General features: G+C 40.0%; 1 protein-coding gene across 1 annotated transcript; it reads right to left on the bottom strand.

Moving 5' to 3' along the window:
• Nucleotides 1-2501: 2501 nt before the first annotated feature.
• ATRIP (ATR interacting protein) lies at nucleotides 2502-16102 on the bottom strand. The gene is made up of 13 exons (XM_059823206.1): nucleotides 15747-16102; nucleotides 14594-14669; nucleotides 12903-13073; nucleotides 12113-12228; nucleotides 11648-11808; nucleotides 10207-10302; nucleotides 9278-9407; nucleotides 7343-8074; nucleotides 6549-6691; nucleotides 5850-5941; nucleotides 4857-4940; nucleotides 4334-4583; nucleotides 2502-2997 (listed from the first exon to the last, which is right to left on the bottom strand). The coding sequence occupies exons 1-13, from the start codon at nucleotides 16100-16102 to the stop codon at nucleotides 2930-2932; spliced, it is 2475 nt and encodes an 824-aa protein (XP_059679189.1). The 3' UTR covers nucleotides 2502-2929.
• Nucleotides 16103-21432: the final 5330 nt, after the last annotated feature.

The raw sequence follows: 21432 nt of genomic DNA, 5'->3' as shown, positions 1-21432 counted from the left end.
TTTAAATACAAGTCAGCAAGGCTATCATCCTCCTTTTTTGCATAAAGTCGCTTGAGTAATGGGTAAGCTAGTAGAGGTGATTGCTTTCTTCATCCAGCTCCTGCCTAACTTTAGTCCTGCCTGGTCAGTACAGTTCATTGAGGAGGAGAAAGCCAGCTATACTTAGCTCAGCTTTCAGCAAAGGGGAAACTCTAGTTGCCATCCCCATGAGCAAGAAAACAGATGGGTGGATGCTGCTGACTGAGGAATGCAATAATCATGTATAGAACATGACTAGTGTTTTTTTGTTGTTGCTCAATACTTCATTATTCAGTCCTGTGACTGTGCTTGATGCCAGAGTAAATTCCTTTTCTCAGTTAATACAGAGGCACAGCTTATCTATAGTATGTTGAGAAAACACGAACTGGCCTTGAAAAAAGAGCTGCTATGCTGTGAATTCTTCAGGGAGTGTCTGATGAGAACCATCTGTTATTTTTAGGTCATGAAGATAGTAAACCAGTAGCCCCATAATCTGTAAAAAATGCTTCAGTTTTTTTCAGGGGATGATCAGCTGTTGAATACATGATTGGATCTCTTTAATCCAGAGAAAAATTCCCAAGAGAATGTAAAAAGGGAGGAATTACTGAAGGTCAGTACAACCTTGCAATAATCCTGACAAAAGATTGGTCACTGTAAATGACTTAACAAATAATAAATTATGGCAGTTCTGTAAGTATACCTATACCTGCCTTTTCTCTTCAGGAGCATAGCCTCATTTTTCCTTAGAAGCATGAACAGTTACAGAAAATGCCTTCATTTTTAAAAGCTACAGTTTATGTCATAATACCATGCTGTTACTATCACTTCTGCTGGTGGAGGTGTAGGGTTTTGGGTTTGTTTGTTTATAGCCTGGGCTATACCCCTTTAAAGTCAAAAGTGGGAAGAAAACAATCAGAGTGTAGATGTACACATTAGGGTGTTGTCTGTTAGAGTGGGTGGATGAGAAGGAATGCAGTGCCAGAAGGGAACAGTTAGGGGTATTTTCCTAGCACTTTTTTCCACAGATAACACTTCTGTTTATATAGCTTAGCCAGTAATACGCTTCTCCCTTTTACCAAGTTGTCATACGCACACCCTGTAGATAAGGCCAGGAATTTTTTAAACAAGTTTTTCTAACTGGATTGCTTCAACAATTTGGGATTCCTTAACTGGTTTTCGTCCAAACTCCTCTTAACAGTTCATTTGGTCTACTTCCCTAAAGAAGGGGATTAAATGCATCTTATCTCTATAAACTCAAATTACATTTAGAGAAATTAGGTGGTGACCACAGCATAGAGCATAGAAGAGTGATGGCAGATCACTGCATTTTGGGATATTGTGACTATCGTTATCTTTGTTAGGACAGCCCTAAGTTTGCTACTCACAGCAGACTAACTGCCAGATGCTGCTTTACCACTGCTCATGCGGCTATTTTTAAAGAATTATATCTTGATGTTTATTTTGGTTTTGAGTAAGGGAATGGCTTGTACCTGACCTTCTCAAGGTCTTGTCTCTAATCCTAAAGGTGAGGAAGTGCTGTGTTTTTTGTGGTGGTGTGTGGGGGGTTTTGGATTTTTTTAAAAGTGGACAAGTCAAATGGGTTTATGTCACACTGAAACTTCTGTAGGATGTCTTGTCCGGTGCCCTGGTGGCAGTTCTAGGGTAGTTACCATGCAACCATCCAAGGACTCAGGCGGCTTTGCTGTTACATGCCTGTGTGTCCTTCCTTCCTGCATTTAAGCAGGAAAATGGCAGTTCTCCAGCTGCTACAAGGGACTTGAAACCTGTTACTGTTTTACAGAAACTAACAGGCCATGCCTGGTGGAGCTCTGCCAGCTGTTGCTCAAAGAGGAGGCGGCTTATCCCTAGGCTGTATTGTGGGAGGAAGGAGTAAAGCTTTGTACCTAGGAGCTTTGGCCCTAGGGAGATGCTGGATTATATTACACTGGTTATTCCTGCGTAGCGGTTTCTGGGAAAGTTCTCTTCAAAGCAAAAGCCAAGTCAAGAGCTTGTTCAGCACACTGGAGTGGGGCTCTTTGCCCAGTCACGCCAGGGCAGGACACAGCCTCTTTAGGTTATGACCAGAGAACTGGATGTTTCCCAATTTTCCAAGGGCTTCCTTCCCACTGTAGTACTGTGTCTCCTCCTGGTCCCTGGAGCCAGGCTTGTTCTGAATTGAGTATCTGTTGAAAAATGAAAAAAGCTTTCCACATTATTTGAACACACAAAGCTGTAGGCTCATTTTAGTAGTGCTCACCCTTCCCTTTTTAGGGTCAGTAATTACACTTTCAGTAGATTCACAAAGTTGAGAAAAATGAGTGAAGTCAGGTGGTCATTAGAGGGCTTTGAATTTCTTGCTTAGAACTGAACTGCCAACTATAAGTTCTTTCTAGAAATGTTTTTAAAAATCATGGTAAACTGTTTACTAGTATCAACATGAAAATTTTGCAAGTCAAGCAAGAAAGTGTTACAGCTGCAAAAGAAACAAGCATGTTCAAAAGACTTTCATATGAACTCAATGATCCCAAACATCTCAGCACATTCAGCATCATAAATTCAGCTGTAGTCAACAGTAAAATGAAGAACGCAATAGTGAAATTTCCATTCCATTCACAGCAGTTTCATAAAGGATGAAATTCATAAACAGAACCAATCATAAGCCATTGAGTGGTTTTGCACAGCAAAACAGTACATTGCAGTATAATTCTTACATCAAAATTTCTTTGCTTTCAGCTCCCTTTAGATGGCGCTTAAGTAATCACAACAAAGAAATGTGTCTTAGTTGTGTTGCATTTGAGTGCAACCTTTAGATTACCACTTAATAAAATAGATGATTTAAATTTGAGATTTACACTGGCAATGATTATTATGATTTAGATGAGGAAGGACAGAGATATTTGCTAGGTGTTAGCTAGCTGGAATCCATTCCTTGGTCTTCTGCTTCTGGCTCAGGAGGATACAATTCATCCAAAATCAGCTCTGCAACAACAACAAAATAATCATGTTTCAGACAGTCATTTTTGTACTTGATATAGTATAATTATAGCTGGTATCTGTTTTGCATTTTAAAATATTCTGACTGTAGAAGGCTTCAGCAAATATCCTTTTTCAAGGTTCAATGCAAACAGATACGCATTTTGGCACACAAACTTCTCCCCCTCTTTAATGCCTTTTTAGGCATTATCTTGGACAGTGAATTAAATTTGGCTATTAGTGGAAAAACAGTAAAGGGCACTTTGTTATTTTACAACTAGTTCAGACTACTTACTAAGTTTAAAACCTCATTTTTGTTAACTAATTTTAGAAAGCCACTAGGACAAAAGCATAGTATTTTGTGTTTTAAAGGAAGAACCTGAATGCTAACTACAGGTTTGCAAGCACATGGGTGCACCACCATCCACAAAATCACAAGCTGCTTTGGTCTATTCCTAAGCATAACTAGGCAAGGTGTTAAGCAAAGTTCTAGAAAGCCTTGGTACACTCTAAGGAATCAGAGTAGAACAAATACATGGCACACTGTTTAGCATCTCCTAAAAGAAGTCACTATAACTAGTAGTGGCATGCTTGCATGACCTGCCTTACTGAGGCAATACGTACACCAACAATGAAGGATTTATCACTCCAGCTCTGAGTAAGACCAGAAGCTTTGTCTGGTATCTTGTAGCAAACCACATACTGACATAAGAGCACAATCTTCACATCAGTTCTACAGCATGCATGTAAATAATGCCATGAGTGAATGAAGAAATTGCATCAAGGTACAAGGAGGAGAGGCAATTTCATGAGATTAGCTCTCTCTAGGAAAGGGACACCAGAAGTGTGCACAGCAAGGGGCAAGTCCTGATGGACATGCACTAGAGAAGCTTTTGGGGTAATGGAGGAAGACTGGGGGTGGGAGAAAGACAGATCTTAATGATGCGGGGGGGTGGAGGGTGGAAGCCAATTGCAGAGAGAAGGTGTAATGACAGTTGGAGAATTGGAATAATGATTTAATTTTTTTTTTAAATAAGGTAATGTATGGTGCAGATTGTTCTACTAAAGAGATAGAGTATAGGATTTTGTTTGATCAGATACTAGGGGCATATTTCTATGGAGAGAAAGACAAGATAAAACTATTAAAGAAGAATAGTAGAGTAGTGATTCACTATAATGAAGATTGAGAAGCACTAGACTGTGGACTGCCTTCAGAGGTCTGAGCAACAACTGTCCATGGTATTTGATACACGGTACTTGTTAAATGAGGAAAGGGACAGAAGTGGAATTTCTACTTCTACAGCATGGAAAAAAGCTAACATTATCATTTGACTCCTTTTACCTTCACAGGCACTCAATTTTTGAGTCTTTTTGAGAATGGCTCTTATGCCCGGCATGGCTTGGTCATATTGATGGAGAACTTCTAAACAGTGTTCATGAAACAGTTTATCTTTCTGAGATAGGCTGTGCAAGAGTAAAACAGCATCCCGTAAAAACTGAATAATTTGTTCCTTATATGCACACAAGCTGTTCTCAGATCTTCTAATCTTCATCCACTGTCTATGTAACATTATAATTAGCGCCTTAACCACCTGCAAGAGGAAAAAAAGTGCCTCAGACAAAGTAAAATTACAGCAGCAGAAAACTTATTTCATTATGAACTTTACTGATTAATCTCTTCAAACTTCCACATTTCAGAATATTTTCTAGCAAGCAAAAGCAAGCTTCCTAGAAGGTGGCATCCTTTAATGTACAGTACACTTCTGTTTCACTGTAGCTAAAAAAAGGGCAAAAAGCTATTTCAGCATTGTTAGGAGTACCTTTAAGTTCTCAGTAGATTAAACTCAGCCACTGTAGTGACGTACCTCGAGATTACATTGGCAGTCTGTACCAGGTAATAAAACTGCTGGGCTGGAACACCACATACACCTTGTCAGGAGTCTAACTGTCTATTACAAAAACACGCAGAAATGCACCATAGTGAGTACTAGGGTTCTGCAGAATTATCAAACAATTAAGCTGCAAATAAAGGGAGGTAGAAACGATACTTTATTACTAGTTTCAAACATTCTTGCTTTTTTCTTAACAGTTCATCTTTTACCCCAAGAAATTGTTAAAAGTTTTTTTCCCTGTAAAACTTTACAGACGTAGAATTTGCCTTACACAAAAACCTTTTCAGCTTCGATGAGAAAGGCTAACAAGGTGCAGTGGGCCTTAATTCACTGCATACAAATAATAGGTTTACACTTAATGTAGGTAGGGGGATAATGAAAATGGTTTAAAATTCTTTCACATGAGAGCAGAAGTAGAGCAAATGCTAGAACCTCAAACAAGTTTCCACTGTCAGTACAAACAATACAAATTAAATTCAAAAGCTATTCTTCCTATATATAATCATGACTATTATACAGCAAGCTAGCATTTCCACTGAATACAATTAATATAATCCTAAGTCGCTACAGACTGCCTTTTATATGTAGTAACTCATAAGATACAGTTCAGAAGTAATTAATACAATCAAAATGAATCATGGGTCTTGCTTCCTTTTACTCCTCTATCGATCTAAAAGCAAAATAAAGCTTAGTGTTGAACATTAACAGCCATCCTAGGATCTTTCTCGCTTTTTCAGTGACTTAACTATGACGACTGATGATATCTTTAAGAATAGTTACTGATTCAGTTTCAAGCAGCTGCTCTTAAAAATCAATGTAATCCCTTACTGCAAGCTAACGCTTTCAGTATTCTATTCCAGCTGGAGAAAGAACTTGTTTTCGGACAATTTGTGCATTGCCCTGCTCCTCCCGCTCCCCCAACTGGAAATAGCAGGAAAAAGCATATGAACAAAGAGCTGTGGTTACCTCTTGTTCCAGCTGAAGCCAAAGCATTTCAGATGCTGATTTATCTGGTCTTGATGTAATATACATGTACAGTGCAAGAAGGAGGCAGGTGTCTGAAATAGAGAGAACTTTGTTCTTTTCCCAACTAGTCAATTGTTTATAACAAATTAATTTTGTCACAGAAGAAAGCATTTCAGAAAATATGTAGAGTGCTATCCTGGGACTCATGATACTGGCTCAACTTCTTGCTTTACTTCAGACATCTTAAGCAGTGCTGAAGAAACTAGTATCCCTAAACTTTATATATGCGTTTGTGCTAATACTGTCCTACTTCATTCATAAGGAACTGGATGAAGACTATTTGTCGTGCAGTGTTCTGGAATCCCTAACCTCAACAGTGTCATGACTGCGGATAAATTAAACTTAAACTCCTCAAAAGCCCTTTTTTTCCTCGTCAACCTTTAATATAATAAACGTTAATCTGGAAAGCAGTTTTAAAAATCCACATGGGTATCAAAAGCGCTGTAAGTAGACAGGTACCACAAGACAAAATATTCTTCAAACAATAATTGAAACACTGCACTAGAAAACAAGTTTTCAGGTAATGTAGCTGGCCTTTTGGTGTTTTAACACCTTGGAGCAACGCCTGTTTGCATTACTTTTAGGCATGCTAACTACGATTCAATTGATAACAGTTCTCTGTGTTATGCAGTCTTTTACCTGAATGAGAACAAAGTTGAGCAACCAGCAAGTGGTGTTGAGCAAGAATAGACAACAGTCTCACTGTCAAAAGGACAGCAGGCAAAGGGGTCTCTGGACACAGACAACGGGGCAGTATCTGGCTACTCAGTAAGTGCTGAAAACTTCAAAAGAAAACTCAGAGTTAGAAATGGGAAATGAACTGAGAAGTTGAAAATACACTATTTCTTGTACACAGCATCGTAATTTGTGCCTTTTTAGCCCTTCAAAACATACCTGATCTCAACTTCAGTGTCAAAAATAAAAAAAGTACACTGAAAAACATATTCTGTTGCTTTTTGCAGACAGTCTGCAATTCCTACTACGGTTGTGTATATTAGACCATTAGCAGGCAAAATGTCTCACTTTTGAGTGGCATTTTATCTATCAGAAAGAGACCCTGTGCTTTCATTCCTTATGCATTTCCCAGCAACTGCAAAAAACCCAAAATGAATGTTATGGATATTCTGATCAATTGCATATGGCCTTAAGACGTTTTCTCACTTTCAAGTGACAGCTATGCAATGAGGCAACAGCATCTGCTTCATATAAACATCATAAGCAAATCTTGTAACTGATTGGGGGTGATTATCACATTCATTAGCAGCAAAGGCAGTAGAAAGATCCTCAACTGCTTCTCAAAGCTGATCTGAGAAATGTCATGTTCTCATACGTATCAAAACTTCTACTGTCATCTGCACAAATTAGTTTCAACAGAGAATGAAAACTGCTAAACAGCAGAGTCTGAAACAATTTTAAAGCTGTTACTGACTTACTTCATTAGCAAGTCCATTGTTGAATTTTCAGCTAATTTCACCAAAACTTTTAGGCTTTGGTTCAGTATACTATCAGTCTGGGAGCCTCTCGCAGCAGAAAAAGCTAAAACCTGAAGCAGCTTTTTAAACAAAGAATGTTGAGCTCCATCGTTAGTGGGAGCATCCGGTGGAGCTACAGGCAGCCTTCCTTGTGTCCTGGTATCTTCTTTATTATCACACTGATTATCACACAACGCATTTTTGTCCATCTTGGAGACCTGTTCATCTTCAGCAGCAGAACTTTTTTCCACTTCAGTAGATAGCAATGTGTGAACAACATCCCAGCTATAAAAGGCCAAATAATAAAGAATACCCAGTGATATAACTGTAGTTTCTTCAAGAGACAACCTGAAGTCCTCCTTAACTGACACCACATTTGTGTTCGTTCTGGAAGAAATGGCTGAATGGTTTCCACAAGAACCATTTACTGACTTGTCCGCCAATTGTACCGCTTGACAGTATGCACCAATATGGTGTTCTACCAAGGGCAAGAGATGCACGGCGCCTCGGATCTTGCAGCGTGTGAGGTGCAAGAACTCTCTCCGGCTTTCTGTTGGGCTTCCTTCAGATAATCCTTCGTCCATAGCAATCAAGTTCAATCCTGTTATTGCAAGTTTTTGAGCTTCTCGCAGGGATACAAGAGGAGCAATTTCTTCTTGAGTTGACCTGCTGCTGGGTACTTGCATGGACTTCCTATCCAAATGAAATTAAAAGAAGGGAAATACTTCAGAAGAAAAGGCAGAGAACATAGTTAAAATTTGAGTTATTCATATTCTGAATCAAGTAATAGAGAGGCTAGAGTAAGAAGAGATAAAAATATCCCAAAATAAAACATAAATTGGGGGAAAAAAATCCTACTCCTTGATACCTGCATGGAAGAGCAATTTCAAAGCATTCCTAGGTCTTGTGAAAGGAGTCAGAGCTTACAGCTGAGTAACTTCAGCATCTCACTATAAGCCATTGTCTGAAACTACATTTCAAACACTGGCTTCCTGGTTTCATGCTTTTGATAACCTGTCATTTATTCTTACCTTCCCCTGATGTTACTTGGTAGCTTCTGGGAAGAACGAGCATCTGTATATTACTGATCTGTAACATGTAGGGGCCTTTAAAGGACTACACAACAATAAAAAATTATTTTCTTGGCTGGAGATACGAGAGCAAGAGAGTGTTCAGCTATTAACCAGTCAAACTGCAGCTACAAAGGCCAAACACACCACCTCTACTTGCATAAATAGCAAAGGCAATGAGACAGGAGCCTTGCTATGAACCCACAAAACACAAGAATTACTAATAAAATAACATATCAGAAAAGCAAAGGTATTTCAGGAGCTACAGTCTAATTCTTTAAAGTGAAAAACGATTATATCCAATATTCATATTTAAAACGCTTTACCGGTCACCATAAATATATCTTGGAAAATTGCACGTAAATTCTACATGACAAATTGAACATAGTTTAGATTTTGACGATATAAAGCCTACTGTTCTTTCAATCACATTTTCAACATAATCTTCCCACTTAACTCATGATCATGTTTATGTGCTTCCCTCATTGCAATGCAAGTTTTACGTCCTTAAGTGGTTAACAACAGCAGCTGCTAACAGTCACTCCCAAGTTCTACAAAACGCGTAAAACATCTGTGCCTTCCCCAAATATATAATTAACCTAGTTTATCTCTTAGTGTTGTTCCACTGTTTAGTATCTATGATAATCAAAGATTAATAATCAAAGATGCAGAATAAAGTTCCCAATTTTGCATTAAATGGCCTAAGCGAAACAGCATTTAACACAAGGAAGGAGCTATCCTACATGAATAAGCATTTCTTAGTATAGAGAATGCCACTATACTAAGAACATGTCAGATACAATTTAACAAAAAAAATAAAACTTACGTATCCAAATAGTTAGGCTGCAATAGAGCTCCAGGTAGAGGCTCAGAGTTACTGCTAAGAAGATGGCAGAGTCCTAGTACTGACCCAGGGACAATGGGCTGCTTCATCAGTGCATTTAGCAAGATAGAACCTGAAAGGATACGTAATTGTCTTTGGAATAGCTTTACCATCAACTGTAACATCAACAAAAAATTAATATTTCAAAAGATTAGCCTTTTTTATAGTGCTCTCAACCTCAAAATAATGTTTTCATTACAAATCTTCTTTCTCTACAAGAGAATGATTTTCAGAAAAATGAATGTAAGATATGATTTAAATATTAACCAAATTATATTTAGAGATATTTTAATTACGATCCCATATTAGCAAAATAGCTCGAGCCAAATGATCGAGTATCCCAACTATCCTGATGACTTGCCCTCCGTGTTCCAGTCCAGACATTAAAATTATGTGATGCAAGTCTGTTATGAACTGGAAATAAAATAGTACCCTGAAGACTTCCTGGTGTTGACTGTTGTAAATGTTGCTTTATTGTTTTTTACCTTAATTTAAAAAAAAAAAGGTACATTTTTCCTGGTTTTATATCGGTTTACAATAAAAAGCATAACATATTAATACTGAAAGAGCCAGCCTTGTAATAAGATGCCTCTTGATCCATATCCTTCCATAAAGCAAAACCCAGGCAAACTTTTTTCTTAAACAGAGTAACAACATAAGAATGTTGCTAAGATACAAGACAATAATACAATCTGAAACGTTTTACTGCAAAAATCACAATATTCAATGCAAAAAGCGACTAGCCGAACACCACTGCTCTGTGCGCTGGCATTGTACGTAGCAGGTTCCTCAGCATGACACTGCTTAGGTAAAGGCATCTGAGCTGCTCCTCAGAAATGCTCACCATTTCTGTATTAACAGAATTAAGTTACCTTGTGTGTTTCGTTTATGTACAGAGTTGTAGGAACCGTTTTTTCCCATTGCTTCATGCTTCACGGATAGAACTTCAGGATGGGTTATCTTACTGTCTAAAACAAACAGTAATCACGATTCTAATACGAGAACTACATTGCTTACGTATCCGTACCTATTCTTTACGTTCAGTTAGCCATAACTGTTTATATAGGAAGTAAACAGACCAGTAAAACACATTTGTCTTGTATAACTCTGGTATGTCAAACAACATTATAGTTGAGCTGTGATGCAAGTAGAATTGCTCCCCAAAATAAATTAGAAAAGTGAATAAAATTTCACCTTTACTGTCACAGATTGTTCAGTGCTATTGCTTTCTACTTTTCTTTTAGAAAAAAAACAATTCCCACTGCTAGCAGAGATTTACACGACTACGTTAGTTAAAAATCAACATAAAAAAAATTGAGCATTTAATAATCTTTCAATCATCTCTGTATGTCACAATTACTAGCCAAACTGAAGCCAAAAGCCTTGCAGGGTTCAGAAGACAAATAATACAAATAGGCATATTGAGTGTTGTTACCATAATAAACAGTCAGGAGGCTGAAAAAACAACAATACTAATGCTTTAAGGCTATTCTATTTTTCTTTTTGATGGAGTTCACACTGCCCATACAGTTTCAGATTCAATATTGTAACTGACAGTAACTTCTCAGATTTTTCATGACTCTTCCTGTAAGGATTAGTTGATGATATCCAACTTTCTTCCGTTTATTATTTCCTATTGGAAACACAGCAGTCGGCTGCTATAAAAAAACAGCATTTTGTTTCATATTATAGCAATCTTCAAATACATGCATATATGAGTTTCCTAAGCTTTACTCAATGAATTTCAAGATACAATTTTGTGAGAACTACTGCCCTACACATAAAAGAGGAAATGAGTATACTGTTTCAGTTGCTTCTTTCAATACAGCTAAATATGTACCCTTTAAAATAAAATCCCCAAAAAGGCCAGCTTTAAAGCCAATACCACAAGAATACAAAAAATGTGTTAGCTGACTAGCAGACCGATTCAAGAAATAGGGAAATTATTTCCTGTTCTTCTTTATTCAATGAGAAAGGCAGATTAACAATTTGGATATTTTAGTTCATCACATAATAAATGAAAGTTTTTCATTACAACCAATAGCTGCATCATAGTTGACATCTTGGCATCTGGTATATAGGCATTACCAAGGTGTGAATTAAAATGATATCGATGCAAATTTCAGTCATAGCTATTTAACGCCAATTGGTATAAAACGGAAAGAAATTTAAGCAAAACCAAAATAAAACAAATACTTGTTTTTCTCTACAGTGAACTTACTGTGACTGAACAGTTTCATGGCACAAAAATCCTTCTCTAAGGCAGAACATTCATATGTAGCTAAAAATGTTGCAAGTTTTATAGGGGTTTACCTTCTTTGATCGAAGTAGGCAGGGCAATCAAATTTCCTGAAGATGATGATGGTCTAGTGGACCTTTCAGCATTGAAGGATTCCTTTGTAGGAAAAGATCTTTTTCCAGGCTGTGGAGAACATCCTTCTGATTTCACTTGTATTGCAAAATTCTTTTTAGGGCTAAAATAAAAATCAAGCACTTAGATGAATCAGTATTTCTTTTGTAATTGTTTTATTAAACAATAAACATTGTTTTATTTACATTGATGTTTTAAAGGCACTGCACTATAAACGCTTTGCCTTTCTGTCACAGAGACGAGGAAGGCTCTTTTTGAGCAAATTCCATAGAGGTCAACAGACTTTTTTTGGTTGTATTTTTTCAAGAAAACAGAGCTAAGAGTTATGTGGAGAAAGAAAACCTCTTTAATAGTTTAAGCACACATATTGTAAAAAGGAACACAAATTGATTTTCCAAAACTCCTACCTTGGCATTAAAACCGTCTGAGTAACATGTTTATTTCTTTCACAGTTCTGAAGTCGCGTTCTTAATTCATTCATTTCTGCGTCTTTGAACTGCAACTCTGACTGTAATGATAGTAACTGAAAGAGGAATTAAAAAGACAGTTTTACTGTTACCAAATAATTTTGAGGTGTTATAACTGCAGAGCAACTACGATTACCGTAAGATTTCAAGATTACCATCTCCTTACTGTAACCTCTGCTTAAGTTCTCCATTTTTATGTATGCTAGTCCAAGAAAAAACTACTATCTTCTACTATCTTAGAACCAAGTGTCAAAATTTCAGGCAAGAAGCATATGACTTGTTAAGACAGACCAAGGGCCATGCAAAGCATGACTACAGTGAGGCCGTTAACAGCAGAGTAAACAGGACAAAAGCAGCCACTGTCCTCTTCAGGGCTTTCAGAAAGATGACTGCAACAGGAACAGCAATCTGATCAGAGTCATTAAGCATATTCTGTCGCTTTTTTCCATTTTAAAATACATTCCAATTTTAATGTTCTGGGGATTGCTTAAAAAAAAAAGCAACAAGTAAATGAAAACCTCTACCACTCGAATTTTACTCTTTTATTTTGGCAGAAGAAAACCTTCAGCAAGTTCTTACAAATGCTTTCTTCTAGGTACAAAAATAAAAGCATACACGGTTTGGAAATTTCACACAAATGTTCTTCCTTTGACCAGATGGTCTGAGACATCATTGGGTCATAAAATTAGCTTCTGCATGTGATGTACAGGTAATTGACATAGTTACAAACCTTTTTGGAGAACTCTTTTTCTTTTTCACTTAAAGTCTGAGATTTTTGCTGTTCCAACAGCATGTATGATCTTTTCTGTTCCTCCATAGCATACTCCATCTGCTGCATTGAGTCACGCAAAATTTTAATTTCTCCATTTTTAGTAAGAATTTCATCCTGCATTTCTTTCAGCTGTAAACAGATGAATTCCATTAAAGCATGTACATAACCAAAAGTATGTATTTATATCACTATGTGGTTGAAAATTAGGTGTATTTATACTTCCTAGGGAGAAAAATGCTCCTGTAACCCAGTTCAGAAATTCTGCAATGTTGCTTCTCATCTTTTTCTGATTAAATCAGGCTCAGCTGCTGTTTTCTCTAACAGAATTATAAAATGACAGCAAAGGCACATCTTCATATACCGTCCTGGTATCTGTCAGAGACCATTCTTCTCTTTTCCCTTCTCTGTGGTTATGTTCTTTCTTTGAAAAGTATTCTAGTCACACACATCAATAATGTATTCATTGTTTGGATGATAACAACGATAATTTAATTATAATATTTCATCTAGCATGGTAGCCAACAAGCCCGCCGTCCTAAGACAAGCTACCACCCCCAGACAGTATCTTCACGACATCTATAGTCTCTAATACTTTCTGAACAGCCATCACCACTCGGAGACAAGACTTTGGAGAGACAGTAAATGGGTTACTCAGAAAAGCATGGAGAAAAAAGCAGAAAGACACCTCTATACTACTGTGTAAAATTACAGTTTACCCCCACGTTGAACATGGTGTACAGGTAGGAGGATATAATAGAGCTGGGAAAGATTCAGAGAAGAGAAGTAAGGGTGACGAGGGAAAGGTAAATAGAGTAGGACCTCCCATCTGGGAGAAAGCACAACTGCGAGGAAACAAAGGTCTGTCGAGGTGTGAGTGCTATGCACAAGTTATTCCTTGTTTACTGCCTCTCATAACAGCCAAGACCCATCCGCTGAAAATCACTAGGTGCAAAGTTCAAAATAAAATCAAAGAAATTTCCCGACACAATGTGCCGTTAAGCTGTGGACCTCTTTCACGCCAAAAGGTATCCAAAACCAAATACACAAGCATTTAAAAAAATGCACTCTAGAATATTAAATACACGTATAATACTTCTGGATCAGGAAGTACCCACACGAAATTTTACCAGAGGCTAAAAGACTATTCTGGTAAAAAAATCATCATAAACTTGCTTGGGTCTTATATTCTTCCTAAGCTGTCTGCCAAAAAAGGATGGACTTGGTACAGGCATTTGTACCTTCTTACTTTTCCGCATCTGTTTCTTCCCCATAGTATCTTAACATGAGGGATCATCAGAAGGTAAAGTAACATAACACAACTTAAAAGTCACTTTACTTTCTCAAATCTTTAAGTTGCACAAAACAGCTCTTGCTGACTAGCTGACAGGACAGAGGAGAATCTATTTGATAGGAAACAAGTAAAACTGACAAATTAGCATTTGCTAATCTGAAATGACCAAGGAATAAAATATTGCTCTCGCTCTTAATATTACTAGAGCTGTTTCTAGTATGATGCTTTTAATAGATCCATGGGTTTCAAAGATTACTAATGAACTTCATTAGAATTAAATACTTGGAACCGAACTTATCTTTCAGTTAGCCCTATCAAAAAATGTGATATTTAGAGGGGAGGGGAAGATACTGCTAACCTTCTGTTTAATTTCTTCATGCTGTGTTTGCAGTACTTCAAACTGGAACGCGTCTCTCATCAGACTATCTTCTGTACTGCTTCCTGTTGCAGAGAAAAGCCAAGATCTGTTCTGAAGCACAGATGATATATGTACATCACCGATGACTTAACACCAAGATTTTGTTACTTGCCATTACATACCTCTGAATATCTTAGTATTTATACTGTCACTATAAACAGGTAAATTGCACACATCTAATCATCTCAGTAACTTTTTTAAAGTTTGTGCATCAATCCTTAAAAGAGAAAAGAAAACCCTCCCCCAAAACATTTCTAATATCTTAAAACATTACGATGACCCACAGTAAATGCAGGCATTTCCGCCAAGATAATTTTAGATAACGCAGCCTGCCCAAATAAGGGTTAACTGAAAACTTTTTTACCTGGAGAGATTACAAATGTTGGCATTGCTAAAACATACTTACAGGATTTAAGCCCTCTGTAATGAATTATGGACAAACCCGTATCCTGTATGCTTTTTCAAAGTAAATCTGAAAATCAACTGTTACTATGAGACACAGTAGGCATTTATGAGCGAAAGTTAATGGTTAGGGGGGAAAAAAAACACCTGGTAGCCAACATGCATGATACTATAAACGATGCTTAAAGTATGTTAAAAGCTTATGAAACCCCTTTGTTTTATTTAACACCTTTAACGTGCAGCATCGACCTTACAGCACGCGTTACCGCACGCGTTACCGGGGCCAGGTTCCCAGCACCGCTCGGTTGACGCTACGTGACTGCTGGGCGTTATTTCTTGGAATCTTAACCAGCTCCTTAAGCAGCGGGCATACCACCCTGGAGTTCCGACAGCCAGGTGGGATAGTCCGAAGCAATTCCTAAAGGGATAACGACCGTTTTCCCCAACGGTTTCATACTGCAGGGCGGCTGCGGCAACCCAGGTGACAGCAACAACCGCACCGCCTCTGTCCCAGGCCGGACTGCCCGGGCCAACACACCGCCCCCCCGCACCGTGGAGGAGGAGAACCACCGCCCTTCCTCTCGGTACACCGCCAAACCCCGGTAAGGCCGAACCGCGCTCCCCGGGCGCCGCGCAGGCACACCGACCTTTCAGCTTCCCGCCCGCAGCGGGGGCGCAGCCCCGGGGCGGCCCCGCCGCCGGCTGCCGCTCGGCGCTGCTCGGCCCGCAGGCGCCCCACGCGTGTTTCGGGAGCCCCGCCCGGGGCGCGGCGCCGGCGGCGGCCTCCTGCGACAGCGCCTGCGAAGCCAGGATGTCGATCTCCTCCAGGTCGTCCGCCGTGAAGTCGTCGTTGTCCCCGAAGGGGTCTCCCGGCCCCTCCTCGGGCCCAGCCGCCCCCGAGCTCTTGGGGCGCTTGTGGGGCGGGAAGCCGTTCTCCAGGGCCCCGCCGCCGCCCGCCGCGGCCGGAGGGGCGGCCCCGGCCCAGCCCGCCCCGCACAGCGCCGGACCGCTCCGCTTCCGCGGCCCGAGCGGGGGCTGCGCCGCCATGGCGGGGGGCGCTGGTGGCCGCCCCGCTGGGCTCGGGGGACGCACCGGGCACCGGAGCCGCTGACGGCCCCGCGGTGCGGACCCCGACCGGGCCCACGCGCCGCCGGCCCCGGCCCGGGCACGCCCCCCCACGCGCTACCCCGCGCGCGCCGCGCCGCGCGGCGCCGCCCACCAATCACCGGCGGGCAGGGTTTCCCTCAACCAATAGGGAGGCAGGCGGACCTACCGCGGCCCCCGAGAGTCAAAGCCAGCGCCGGCGCGCAGCCGCCGGCGGTAAGCGTCCCCGTGATTGGCCGCGGCGACCTGCGCTGCAAGCGCCTCGCTGATTGGCCGAGCGGCGCGCGGGCAGGCGCGAGAGGGGCGGCTGAGGGCGGCGGGAAGGTTCGTCCTGTCAGCAGTGTGAGGGAGCGGCTGCTGACGTCAGACCGTTAGCAATGGTGTCACAGCACGTCGTGGTGAGGGGTTGGCGTACTTACGTAATACCAGGCGCTACGCTACGGTGTGCTGGCGGTGGCACCTGCGCGGGTGCGGTCACACGAGGCAGCTGGGCCTCATGTAGCACCACAGATGCAGGCTGCAGCAGGGCTGCCGTGCCAGGTCAGTGATGTCATGAGCAGCACCTGCTGATGTCATGGGGTATCGACCCTGCAGGGCAGGCGTGGTGGGCTGCTGGGAGCCAGCCTGCGTGCTGGCCTGTCCCATGGCATGGCCATGCCAGTGTCCTGAGCTTTTCCGTGGCAGGATGGCACCAGGCCACGTGCTGGGAGGGTGGCAGTGACACATCCTGCTGGTGTATGCCAGTGCACGGTCGTGGCACTGCCAGCCATCAGACAGGGCCACCTCTGCTGCCTTCACCTCTCTTGGAGACTTGCAGACAATGCTCTTACCTCTGACTCAAGCTCACAGAGAAACTGTGGAGGTACGTAGACAAATATGGATCCCGGCTGTTGTCCTAGCAGGTCATTTGTATTCTTGATTCTTTGTGAGGACATCCTGTGGTAGCTGCAGAGGAACATGAGACTACAAATAGGCAGCGGTGGTTTTGCTTGTACCCCATGGGAATATGAGGCACAAGACTGTAAAGAAAGGAAATTATTTTTACTCAACCAACTCATAATGCTTGTGAAGACCGGAAAGCACTTACTCTGATTTTCTGTTGCAGACTCAAAGAGGTGTTAGGTCCTCAAAGTTTGACCTTCTCCTTTTTTTTTTAATGGCATTAATTGGTCCAATAGAAGAACAGTCCTAATCTAATATTTGAGTCTATAGAACAGCCCATTTAAAAAAAAAGCACTTTGCCCTGTAATATTTGCCCTCATTAGTATTGCTGCAAGGGTAGTAAACAGAGTAATTTTTCCCTTGCTCTGCTAAATCATTGGCAACCATGTTGTTTACTGGTTAAATGTTTATTTGCTTTAGCAAAGAAAATGCGTTGTTTTCATGTTTGGTTTTTTTTTAATGAAGTGGGACCAATAAGAGATAATAGTGTCAGGAAAGTGCAATATTTGCAAAAGTTCTGTACTAAAAACGCACTGTTAATTTATTGGCATTAACCTGCTTTTGTAATCATATCTTAGTCTATTTTTAAAAGCTGTATAAAGTGGATTGAAAAATGTACTTTCCAGCTCTGTATAACTTAGGTGGGTGTGAGGTCACAGCTACATTGATACACTTTTTAAGCGTAGACTGGACAATAGACTTGCAGCACATTTTTAAAACAGGGTTAGTAACAATTTTCAGTGCTATTAATCAGTTTACAAATCCCTTGGTGGTCTTTAAGTGAAAGACACTGTGCCATTAGTATGACATATTTCCAATTCTGTCAGAGAATTCTGATTTCTTTTGTTCATTTCTCTCTTTCCCTCTATGTGCGGCAAATAAATTATCACTAGATTGTCATTTGCTTTATCTGTGCACTGCTCTGGCATAACCAGCAGTAGCCTGTGATCAGCCAGTAAGGACAAAATAAAGCCCTCAGGGTCAATGTTCTCAGCTGTGCTATCTCATCCCAGCTTCTCTGCTAAAGTGACAGCAGGTGATACCTCTGAACTTAAGCAGGCAGGACAGCTGCATCTAGTCAGCATAGGTGCACAAAAAGGGGGCAGTCTCAGAGGGAGACAATGCTTGTGTTACTTTAGCTCTGAGGTACTAGCTTAAGGTTTTCTTTTTGTTTTGCTAAGAAGTTGTGTTTTATTAATTAGTGTACCAAACTAGGGAAATTATGGAGGGATTTGATGCTTAAACTATTGAAGGTGCTATTATTTGTGTTCAGAAATATTCTTTTTTTCCCCTGTAGTGGGAATGGTAACGTAATACTTGTCTCTGTAGTCTAGTGGTTTTATTTGATTATGTTTTAAGGGAGATGCTTCTACAAGATGGAGTAAAACCAAAATTGTTTTGTTTAAAACCTCCTCTTGCAGGTTCTAGTGCTCTGTTTCAGCTATCTATGTTTGTAGAGACAGGTATTGAAAGCTTAATTTAAGTAATCTAAAAGGAACTTGATTTAGACTTTACTTGGTCTTAATGCTGCTTTTTTTTTTTTAGATAAATGAATAGGCTTGTGCTATCATTATTATTACTTTTTTATTATTACTACTTGTATATAACAATATACTGTATAAGTGATATAGCTTCAGTTTTACTTTTTCCTCTAGCTGAAGTTGAGGAAAAATGGAATGATAGAATACTTGCATGCACTTTCTTTTTAACAAGATAAACCAAGATATTGACTCTGTTTTCCTCTACTCCAGGTGTTCCTGTTAAAGAGAAATGACTTGCAGATGAACAGAACAACAAAGTAAGTCTGAATTGATGATCTAAAAAATTCTTTGTGAAAGAAGGTTTGGTAGCTGTTGCAGGAATTGTGCATCTATCATGTAGTTCACGTTAGGAATTATGCAGATGCCACCTCAGCAGGGCTTGGCCCTAGGTTCCTGCTCGAAGATGAGTTGCCTGTTCACTGAGTAAATATGCGTTTTATTTAGCTGACATGCAGAGCAGCTTGAGCTAGGTACCCCTGAAGAGGGATCCCTACTGCAGATCACACACCCCATTATACCCTTATAGACAGATTTCCTGGAATGTAGCACCCATTACCTGATCCTCAAGCCCAATCACTTAATTCTGGCTGGTGGGCTCTTGATTTTTTTATTGGCTTTCTTGGTTGCTGGGCTGGCCTTCTTTTGAAATTGCCTCATTCCCTTGGAATTGTTTCCTTGGTTCTTTTCTTCTTCATTCTGCTTGCCATCTGCTGGTTTCGGCTAGTTTTGTATTTGTAATATTAGTTTTATCAAAAAGTTTACTCTTGGTCAGCTCTTGCAGCCTAAGGCTTCAACTACTTTAGCTTCTAGTGCTAAGCAAGGCTATTTATCCTAATAGTTCTCAACGTTAGTGGTAACTTACCTGCTTTTGCTGTCTGTGTGATAAGGCTTCTCAACTCTCAAAGCTATGGAAATCTTCCAGCAAATGCAAAAAAAAAAAAACCCAAAAACCCCAGTAGAAGCTTGTGGCTTTTTCCTCTGTGTGCTTAAATCTGTTTTTAATGAAAAATAACATTTCAATGATGACTGCTAAATTGTGCTGGTACAGTGTTTCCAAATTATTGTTTAATTGTCATCTCCAGTGCTGTGTTACTGGAAGCCCCAGTACTCTCTAAAACAGCCTATTTGTGTAAATAGTTAGCTTAATAGTTCGCAAATAACTTGTTTCTTGATGAACCCTTCCCAGAGTTTGTTTTAAATACTACTGCCTGTGGCACCATTTTCTCACAGGGAGATGAAAATCAAATAGTTAATACCTGTTGATTTCTTTTTGTCTTTCTGTGGTTTGCTTACCTTAAGCCTTAAATGTGAAACTCACTGAGGAGAATACAAGAAATCAAAGTGTGACTTTTAACACTACCCGACAACTGTGGCATCTTCTTATTTTTATAGCCAGACCTTCTTACTGTCTTATTTCAACTGAATGTTCCACTTAGGATGAGTGGATCCAGGTGCCAGACCTCAATCTAGTGAGCATTAATCTGTGCTAGCAGTGTTATTAACTTTTTACTCTTGCGGTATTTTTAACTACCATTCATTTGCTTGCTTAGAAAGCTTTTCTACTCTGATCTTAAGTTTCTCACAAACGAGTTAAAACCAGATCCCTTAATATCTGTCCTGGCTTTAGCAGAACCTTGTCTGACTGACTTATAGTAAAATCAGGCTGTATATAAGTGTTTGGGCTAAGCACCTGACAGAACATGCGGAATAAACCCAGAGCTTGTCTTAAAGCAATGGTAAAACTTTGTTGTGTGGGAATAGGTCAAATAACAAATAATGCAGGCTTACTCTTCTTATTTTTTTATTGCCTTCACATAACTTAACTAGCAAGCAATAATTGTGTCTGCTCAAATGTAGGGTGATACAGCCCATGTGTACCTGGGTAGCTTTACTAGTGAAGTCTCCAAAGCTGGAGAACTGGGTTTTGTGTTCTGAATAAAATAAGACTGAAGTAATGGATGACTGCTATGTCCAGGTACCAGCAGAGATTAGTTTTTTAGCTTGATTTCTAAAGTTTGAGGTACTAAAATGCAAACTGGACTTCAGTGAAAATTTATTCTAATAGCATCTTGATTCAGATTTGAGGCTTGGTTGGGAGAGGAGATAGTCTAGAGCTAACAGTTGTGAGTGAGAGGAATAGGAAGCACAGAAATCTGCTGTCTTTTCTTGAAGAGAAGGTGAAAGAAGACTTTTTTTAATAAAAATCTCTTTGGTTAGGCTATAAAATGGCATATGGAATTATACTCTAGCTAAGCTGTGAAGTGGGACTGTCAAACTAGGTGATAGCATCTGAGTTTTGGGCAAATGGCTATAGTTTTGTCATTTGAGGTTCATAGCCCTTCTGTCTTGGTGATGTTGCTTTCTGTTAGAGGAAAGGGAGTGCAAGAAGTCTTAATCATCTTCATCGGGTAACATCAAGTAAGGAGGCACTATGTGAGTTCTTGCATTGTCATACTGTTACAAATAATTTTATCCAAATTGGATAGGAATGTGCTTTCTTGAAATAGATTTAAACAGAATGGGTCTGAAGAAGTTTTAATTGTAAATGTAATGAGACTTTTAGTTGACTGTTTCAACAGATCAGGTGGCAGAATCTAGGAAAAATAAACTGTTGGGAGTGAACTGTAATTCACTAATAGCTTAATGAATAAACTGTCTGTCCTGCTATTGCAAGTAACTGGGCATTCCCATGGGAACTCTTCCTGTGTGGGATGAGGTTTGACTCTGTGACGAGCTGTTCTGCTGTACCCCTGTAATTACAGCCTTGATTTTTTGAACCCTAGATTAAAG

The sequence above is a fragment of the Gavia stellata genome, chromosome 12 (genome assembly GCF_030936135.1).
Source record: "Gavia stellata isolate bGavSte3 chromosome 12, bGavSte3.hap2, whole genome shotgun sequence".
NCBI lineage: Eukaryota > Metazoa > Chordata > Aves > Gaviiformes > Gaviidae > Gavia > Gavia stellata.
This window is presented reverse-complemented; position numbering and strand designations above follow the sequence as displayed.

Excerpts from the sequence above, each read along its gene's own strand:
- ATRIP (XM_059823206.1), bottom strand. The coding sequence starts at position 16,102 with ATGGCGGCGCAGCCCCCGCTCGGGCCGCGGAAGCGGAGCGGTCCGGCG. Across the intron at positions 13,074-14,593 it reads ATGAAGAAATTAAACAGAAG|CTGAAAGAAATGCAGGATGA; the intron begins GTTAGCAGTATC and ends ATCTGTTTACAG. Across the intron at positions 5,942-6,548 it reads TCAACTTTGTTCTCATTCAG|ACACCTGCCTCCTTCTTGCA; the intron begins GTAAAAGACTGC and ends TCTCTATTTCAG.